General features: G+C 39.7%; 1 protein-coding gene across 1 annotated transcript in view; it reads left to right on the forward strand.

The window, feature by feature from the left end:
* The window catches only part of pik3c2a (phosphatidylinositol-4-phosphate 3-kinase, catalytic subunit type 2 alpha), a 100,515-nt gene that overhangs the window by 46,357 nt on the left and 44,887 nt on the right, over window positions 1–9,271 (forward strand). The window contains exons 11-13 of the mRNA XM_043705773.1: window positions 2,061–2,183; window positions 6,339–6,506; window positions 6,664–6,772. Coding sequence (XP_043561708.1) covers window positions 2,061–2,183; window positions 6,339–6,506; window positions 6,664–6,772 — 400 coding nt within the window. The remainder of the gene's footprint in view (window positions 1–2,060; window positions 2,184–6,338; window positions 6,507–6,663; window positions 6,773–9,271) is intronic.

Consider the following 9,271-nt stretch of genomic DNA (forward strand, 5'->3'; position numbering starts at 1 on the left):
AGAACTGCAAAAAGAAGAGGAACACCTATACAAGGTATTCGCCAAAAACGGATACCCGCGCAACTTCATCAACAGATGCCTAAGAGAAAGACCACAGAACGAGGACATACCACAACCAAAAGGACTAGCCACACTACCATACATCAGGAGCATCTCAGAACTGACAGCCAGACTAATGCGATCCCTAGGACTCAACGGCACACAAACCAACAGCCACGCTCAGACAACAACTCACCAGAACCAAGGACCCGATACCCAACATGAGCAAAACTAATGAAGTGCAAGGACTGAAGTGCAAGGACTGCACAAAACACTATATAGGACAAACAGGAAGACAGCTAACAATCCGCATACATTCCTTAGTAGCCACACACGCAGACAACAAGCAACATTAATTCGACTGGGACAACATTACTATCATAGGGCAAGCCAGACACAGATCAGCCAGGGAATTCCTAGAGGCATGGCATTCATCCACAAACTCCATCGACACGACCAGCTATCCTTAGTAGCCACACACGCAGACAACAAGCAACATTAATTCGACTGGGACAACATTACTATCATGGGGCAAGCCAGACACAGATCAGTCAGGGAATTCCTAGAGGCATGGCATTCATCCACAAACTCCATCAACAAACACATCGACCTGGACCCAATATACCGACCACTACAGCGGACAGCTGAAACTGACAACCGGAAGCGGCAGGGACAGACCACTATAAACACCGGAGGAAACATCAAAGCAGCGCTTCGCAGGAGGCTCTCAAGCACTGATGATGTCGCCTAGCCAGGGGACGAAACGTTTGCAACAAAAACTTCCAGCTCGGCGAACAGAACCACAACGAGCACCCGAGCTACAAATCTTTGCACAAACTTTGAATTGTGAGCAATGATAGATGTGGGAAATTTTTAAAAATATCCATTTCAATTGTAAAAGTGAAGTTCTCAAGTGGGTAAATTACAATATGGTTAAAATTTGGGACACTAGCATCTATAGTGGCAGAGAGCTGTTGCTTTTCTTTAGTGCGTAAAGGGTTAGAGAACCTCAATGATAAACACACTGATTTGGTTCCAGAGGTTATAATATACTGACTTAAAATGCAAGGCTAAGCAATGTCCTTGATTTATTTCCCCATATCCTTCAGCAAGAATATATTGAGTTCACCATGCATGAAGCTCTCAAATGCAGAAATTCAACATGCAAATCTGCTTCCATTCAGCTGTGCAGTTGCAACATCTTCATGATTCATGCTGGTCAAACCACCGTTTTTACAGTGCACTGGAATGCAGCAGCTAGCTTAAGTACTTCACCTTCATCAAAGACTCACTTCTGGGGGCAATACTGCTTGTATTTGATCCAGTTTGCATCAGTGGTTTTCCTCTTGCTATCCATGGAGGAATTCAAGGGTGTAAGATACTGGGATGTAAATATATTGCATTATTAAAACTACACAAAGTGGAAACTGCTACTTTAAGTAACGAAGATTATGTGGAGGTGCTGGTGTTGAACTGGGGTGGATGAGGTCAGATCAGGTGATGAAAGGGGAGCACTACGAAAACTTTGATTTCAAATAAAGCTGTTGAACTTAGCTCAGAAATCATATCACACTAAGTAATGAAGGATGGAGGCTATGCATTTTTAGGGGCATGGTGGTTTCAGCAGGAAATATCTGAAAGGCATCTTTTTCTTCCTGCTGCAATGGAAGTGGGTCACCTTTTCTTCTGTTCCACGGGCTTGGACGTTATAACCAAAATTGGTTAAAATGAATTGATGTCTCACCGTGTAAGAGCTTGAAATGGGATTTTTTGAAAAGGCTCAAAATGTCCAGAAATAGCAGTTCATATTTGAGATGCATAAAATTCCTTGTATAATGACCACATCTATCATTTAGTTTCTTATTTGTACCAAAATTGTTCTTGATATTTTAATGTCTTACTATCTAAAATTAATAGTCCAAATGAAAGTTATTTTTACAGTACATAGCTATAACTATTGTAAATGTACTTTGTAAAATGTAAGTTTTTGTTCTAATACGTGATACTTGTTTTCTCTCTAGTTTTGAGAAGTATTTTCTAATGTGTTCATTGACACACAATGGAAAAGATATTTTTAAACCAGTGCAATCTAAGAAAGTTGGGACATATCGCAGCTTTTTCTACCACATCAAGTGGGATGAACTGTGAGTATTTTCTCTTATTTTGTGAAATAAATGGGGGTCCAATAAGTAAATCACTTTGGAATCAAAGGTTAGTTGAATTTGTTACTTTACTGCATGGCTTTGACTCCCTGGAGAATTCTACATACAAATTTGATAATTTCCTACTAAAATTGCACGACATTGCCCTGCTGGTCTTGTCAGCACCTCCTGCCAAAACATCATTTTAATGTGAAACCATCAAGAATGGCAAACTGCAATGGGCTAAAGTATTTAATTTTAGTTGCAGTGCCACAGGAGAGTTTCATGTCCCTCAGTCTTGCTAAGATGAATGAAGCAATGGCCTGTGTTCAAGCTTGCAATCCAGTAATTCTTTGCACTCAAGTTCATGCCATCTGTGTTGAATGAAGTGACTTTTGGCTCCGATGTGTTGCTGAAAATCATCTGCTTTTGCTGATCATGCATATTCCTGTAATGGCGGTTAGGTGGTGAGATCATATAAAAGGAGGGGCAGCGAATGGGGGAAAAAAACTTTCTTGTGCTTATTACAGTTGATGGCCTGTTAACTAATTGGTGATTTGAAACTCCAAGATATTTAAATCTTTAAACGAAATTATGAATCTTGGTTACAAAAATTGACGTGCAGTTTTTACGAGGTATTTTGGTGTGTTTTGACCTAACTGCATAACTGATTGCTGGTGTTGTTAGTATGAAAGTTTCAATGTTGTATTCTATCTCATCACCACACCTATAATTTAATATTCTAAAAGCGACGCATTATTAATTGACATTTTTCAGCAAATGTGGAAGCAATCAGGTTTACATTGTACGAGAAATGGTTAATGTTCATGTTATATTAGCTTTACCACCAATTATTGGATAGGCTTGATCGAGGAGGATTAGTGGCAAACTACCTCCAGCAGCATTTCTCAGTCCCACATAATGGTAGAAGTGGCAAAGACTCAAGGTACCAGGAGTTGGCATCTAGGTAAAATACCACAGATCATGACTTATTTAAATAACTTAATTCTTAAAATAAGATTTTTGTGTTTTTTATTAATATTATAAAATGTCCATGCAGCTTGATTTGATGTCTGCTTTTGACTGATGTGAGGTGTTTTGTGTGAATATTTTAAGTCTTTTTTTTAATCTAGCTTTTGACGAGTTCTGCTTTTTGATGAAATCATGTCAGATTTTGAACAGACTGAAAGCTAAAAATAACTGCATTGAGATACTTGAGTTTTGTTTTCATGTAAAAACATTGCTTGTAATGTGTGTTATTTATCCTGTATTACTTAATCTTCCATTATCACCCATCCAGGGTGGTGGGGGTGGGGGGGGAAGTGGGGAGTGTTGTTTCCTTCTGAATGATTGAGTCAGTGATTTTCCTGCACATCAGGGCATCCTGCTAGTAGGTGAAACTATCAGTGAGTTCAGTGACAGTGAATAGTGCTATTTGTGCTTGGGACAGTATGCAGAATTGCTTTTCGTGCTAGTTAAATTTTAATATCGGAGAGAGACGAAAAAGATGACTGAAGCAAAAGTGAACTCCTTAGTGCAGTACCTTTTTTTTTTAAAAACAGCCCATTGGAACCCTGTGTTTTTTGTTTTAAACCAAAAACCAGCTGGTCCATCAGATTGAAATTTAGACTGCTTTGACTTCTTCAAAAGATGTAGTATGAGATTATTAGCTAGTTATTTTGTAAAGCTTTACCACACAGGAGTCTGCTCAATCAGGTAAGAGCTCATGGTGTTACATCAGAACATAAGAAATAGGAGCAGGAGTAGGCCATCTGGCTGTCAAGCTTGCTTCGCCATTCAATAAGATTAAGGCTGATCTTTTCATGGACTCTACTCCATTTAATCACCCGCTCACCATAACCCTTTAATTCCTTTAGTTCAAAAATCTATCTACCTTTGCCTCAAAAGCATTCCACTAAGTATCCTCAAGTGCTTCAGTGGGCAGAGAATTCCATAAATTCTCAAGCTTCAGGTGAAGAGGTTCCTCCTCAACTCAGTCCTGAATTTGCTCCCCCTTTACTTTGAGGCTACTTCACCTTGTTCTAGTTTCACCTACCAATGGAAGCAACCTCCCTGCTTTTATCTTATCTGTTCCCTCCATAATTTTATATATTTCTGTAGGATTTCCCTCATCTCTCCCCTCCCCATTCTTCTAAATTCTAGTGAGTATCGTCCTAATCCACTCAATCTCTCCTCATAAGCCAACCCTCAACTCTGGAATCAACCTAGTGAACCTCTTCTGCATTGTCTCCATTGCCAGTGCATCCTTCCTAAAGTAAGGGGACCAAAACTTTGTATAGTACTCCAGGTATGGCCTCAGAAGCACCCAACAAAGCTGCAGCATAACCTCCTATTTTTAAACTCCATTCCTCGAGCAATGAAGGGCAATATTTCATTCGCATTTTTCATTTTCTGCTGCACCTGCAGACCAACTTATTGTGATTCATGTACTAGGACACTCGCGTCCCTCTGCACAGCCGCATGCTGCAATTTTTCACCATTTAAATAATCCATTTTGTTGTTGTTCCTACCAGAATGGATGACCTCTCACTTCCCAAATAGTACTCCATCTGCCAGACCCTTGCCTGCTCGCTTAACTATCTATGTCCCTCTGTAGACTGTGTCCTCTGCACATTTTGCCCAACCACTCTTTGTAGTGTGATCTGTGAACTTTGACACATTATATTTGTCCCCAACTCTAAATCGTCTATCTAAATTGTAAACATAAGCCACTGACCATCAACCAAAAAAAAAACCCATTTATCCTGACTCTTTGCTTTGTTAGTTAATCAATCCTCAATCCATTCTCATACATTACCCGTTATGCCATGCATCTTTCTTATGCAACTGCCCTTTTGTACGGTACCTTGTTGAATGCTTTCTGGAAATTCAAATACACCACATCCACGAGTTCGCCATTGTCTACCTCAAGCTAAAGTAAATCAGATAAACATGACCTGCCTTTCATGAACCAATGCTGTCTGCCAATGGGACAATTTCTATCCAGAAGTCTTGCTATTTCTTCCTTTGATGATTAGATTCAAGCATTCTCCCCACTAATAAAGTTAAGCTTTAAGTTGGGAGAGTGAGCAAAAAATTAGCAGATGGCATACAATGTGGGAAAGTGAGGCTGTACACCTTGACCGGAAGAATAGAAGCCCAAACTATTTTCTGAATGGGGAAAAGCTGTGGAAATCTCAATCACAAAAAAGGAAAGTGAGTCCTAGTTCAAGTTAGCATGCCGGTTCAGTTGGAAGACAACTGCAGTATTAGTATTTGTATCAAGAGAGCTAAAATACAAGAGCAGGAATGTACTGCTGGGCATGTTGAGTACTGTGAGCAGTTTTGGACTCCTCTAAGGAAGTTGCGCAGATCCTGGAGGGGTTCAAAGGTTCATAAGAATGATCCTGAGGATGAAACGCCTTGTCATATCATGAGCAGTTAAGGACTTTGTATCAGTATTTGATGGAGTTCAGAAGAGTGAGGGGTGATTTCATTTAAAATGTGCAGAATATTGAGAGGATAGAGTGAACATGAAGGTATTTGCACAACTAGAACTGACTTTGATCTAAGGGCTTCAAACTGAAGGGGCAAATCTTTAAAACTGGGATTAGGAAGGAATTCTTCAGCCAAAGGTTGGTAAACCTGTGGAATCCATTGGCTCAGAAGGTCTTTGAGTGTATTTGACAGATGTTCTTGAGTAATAAGAGGATCCAAGATTGAGGAGAAGGCAGGAGAATTCAGTTGAGAAACACATCAGCCATGATTGAATAGTGGAGCAGATTCAGTGAGCCGAATGGCCGCGTTCTGCTCCTATATCTTACGGTCACTTAAGTTGCATCAGTTTCCATGTTGATGCTTTTAGAACCTCTAAACATCAACATTTCACATTTTCAAAAAAAGCCACGTGACAATTGCTCACATCTCCATAAAAACTTAATTTACCAGTTTAGTTTTATTTGAAAGGTGAGCCTTTTTTGTTCTATCCCTTATCAAATATTTTAGTTGTTTGATTTTTAAAAATCAAATGAGTAAAGATGATTGTGAAAATATTCAGAATTGTTTTTCAAAATGTTGCCAATAGCTTCTCAGTATTAAAGAAGTATTATCTGCAATGTTTGTATTCACATATCAATTTTATTTGCTTCCACTTTTCAGAATCAGCTTCCCTGTTCAAATTGCACAATTGCCTCTTGAATCCGTACTGAGTCTTAGCTTGTATGGAGTTCCAAATCCCTCAGCAGCAGGATCACCAGATTCGAACAAACAGCGGAAGGGACCAGAGTATCTTGGTCGAGTCTCCATGCCTCTCTTTGACTTTAAACGGTAAAAATTACTTCTCCTTTTCCCTTTTTTAGGCAAAGCAGTTCTAGCTTGTGGTCCAGTTCCAACAATTTTGGAAGTAACTGATTTTTACTGTTTTTATTATACTTTTGATAACTAAGCATTTTCCCCTCATGTAGTTGTCTTCTGTTTTGACAAGGGTGCTGACAAGTGGAACAAAACTGCTTGGTCTGTGTACATCTATCCTTGTGAATCCAAGTGGGACTACCAACAAAAAAGGGAACTCGATGGAGAGAATTGTGGTGCAAGTGAGTTTGACGCTCTGGTCAGTTTAAACCCTTGTTGGCTGATTTATGCTGCAAGAGATGTGACCTTTTAAAGTTGTTTGTTATATTTTCTGCTTTAAAAGAAATTTAGGCATTTTGCATTTGCGTGTGAAGACTAAGTGTTGTTCTTGTCTAGGTATCAAAGGTATCAAAATTTGTTTAGAGAAGTTAATTTTTAAAGGACTGTATTATGGCAACTATGCCAATTTCTGTAACAGTTGAATGACCAAGGCTGGATATTGCTGAGATCAATTAGCTGTGCTGAAAGACCAGAGAAGCTGTACTGGGTTCCAATAAGCAAACACCACTTTCCTCTCTCAATAGCCAAGTTGGTGACTCTCTCAGCATTCCTCATTCTGCACATTTAAGCCAATTTGGTCAACTTTGCCCAAGATTTTTAATGCTCAAAACAGTCAATTCTCTTTACTATTTTACGTTCAAGTAGAGCTGAAAATGTGTTGCTGGAAAAGCGCAGCAGGTCAGGCAGCATCCAGGAAACAGGAGAATCGACGTTTCGGGCATAAGCCCTTCTTCAGGATCTACGTTCAAGTAGAGCTTTTCTTTTCCTTACAAGTAACAACTGCCATTTTGATTTTTTAAAAATCTTTTATATGCTAACCTTAACTTCTGAGAATTGAATACAAAAATAGTGAATGCATTGGTGGTCCTCTTCAAGATTCTTTCCACTTTAGTTGCACTCAAATCTGTAGGAACTGTTCCAATGTAACTGCACTATTTAAAGAGTTAGAAAGAAAACGGAATTATAGACCAGTCAGCAGTGGGGAAGATACAAGTGTCCACTATGAAGGATTTTATAGCAAAGCACTTAGAAAACTGTGCCTGATTCTACCACTATCGGCATGGATTTGCAAAAGGGAAATCATGCTTGACAAATATCTGGAATTCTGAAGCTGTAACTAGTCACATTGGTCATGGGGAGGCAGTTTTGACAAATAAGAGATTTATATTTGGATGAATGATTGGCTCGGCGGTAGGCGCCAGATGATGGTGGTGGAGGGCTGCTTTTCAGACTGGAGGCCTATGACTGGTATGTTTCATAAGGATTGGTGCTAGGTTCATTACCTTTTGTCATTTTATGTCAATGATCTGGATGTGAATATAGGGGGTATAGTTACCAATTTTGGCGTCATCTGCAAAATTACTAATGTCGTCGACCACCAAGGTGGTCACCTCCGTACAACAGGACCTTGATCAGATGGGCCGGTTGGCTAAGGAGTGGAAGATACAGCTTAATTTAGATAAATGAGGTGCTGGAATTTGGAAAGGCAAATCCAAGCAGAATGTATACACTTGATGGTAAGATTCTGGGGACTGTTGCCAAATAGAGACCTTTGGGAGTACAGGTTCATGGTTCCTTGAAAATGGAGTCACTGGTCGATACGATAGTAAAGAAAGCGTTTGGTGTGCTTGTCAGTGCATTGTGTATAGGAGTTGGGATGTCATGTTGTATACATCACAACGTTGGTTAGGCCCCATTGGAATACTGCGTGTAATTCTGGTCTTCCTCCTATAGGGAGGATGTTGTGAAACTTGAAAGAGTTCAGAAAAGATTTAAAAGGATGTTGCCAGGGTTGGAGGATTTGAGCTTCAGGGAGAGGCTGAATTGGCTGTGGCTGTTTTCCTTGGAATATTGGAGGCTGAGGAATAACATGATAGAAGTTTATAAAATGATGAGAGGCATGGATAGGCTGAACTGCCAAGGTCTTTTCATCAGGGTAGGGGAATCCATAACCACAGGGCATAGGTTTAAGGAGAGGGGAAAGATTAAAAAGGACCTAAAGAGGTAACTTTTTCACGCAGCAGGTGGTCTGTTTATGGAATGAGCTGCTAGAGGAAGTGGTGGAGGCTGGTACAGTTGCAACATCTAAAAGGCATCTGGATGTGTTATATGATTAGGAAGAGTTTGGAGGGATTTGGTCCAAATGCTAGCAAATAAGACTAGATTAATTTTAGGATATCTGGTTGGCGTGGGCGAGTTAGATGGAAAGGTCTGTTTCCATGCTGTACATGTCTACAACTCGATGACTATATATAAAATTTAAAGCATAGAAAGAAAACTGGTTAGCAGACAGGAAAGAGAATAGGAATTTAAAAAAGGGTATTTTTCTGAATGCCAGGAAGTGCTTTATTGGGGTACTACAGGGATTGGTACTTGGACCCCTGCTATTTACAATATACGTTAATAATTTAGATAATTTAAATGTAATATCTCTGAATTTGCAAATAACATAAAGTGGAGTGCAGATGTTGCAGGATGATTTGGACAGGCTGAGTGAGCAAATGCTTGGTAGATGTGATGTAATGTGGATTAATTTCGGATTGTCCATTATTGGTGGCAAAAGTATGAAGGCAGCTGTAGTAATGATCTTGTTGGAGATTTTGATTATTCACAAAATCCCTATAATGTAATAGCGCACAGCAACCCTCCATAGGGCATCCCTCCCAGACCTTACCTATCCA

The sequence above is a fragment of the Chiloscyllium plagiosum genome, chromosome 16, assembly GCF_004010195.1.
Source record: "Chiloscyllium plagiosum isolate BGI_BamShark_2017 chromosome 16, ASM401019v2, whole genome shotgun sequence".
Classification (NCBI taxonomy): domain Eukaryota; kingdom Metazoa; phylum Chordata; class Chondrichthyes; order Orectolobiformes; family Hemiscylliidae; genus Chiloscyllium; species Chiloscyllium plagiosum.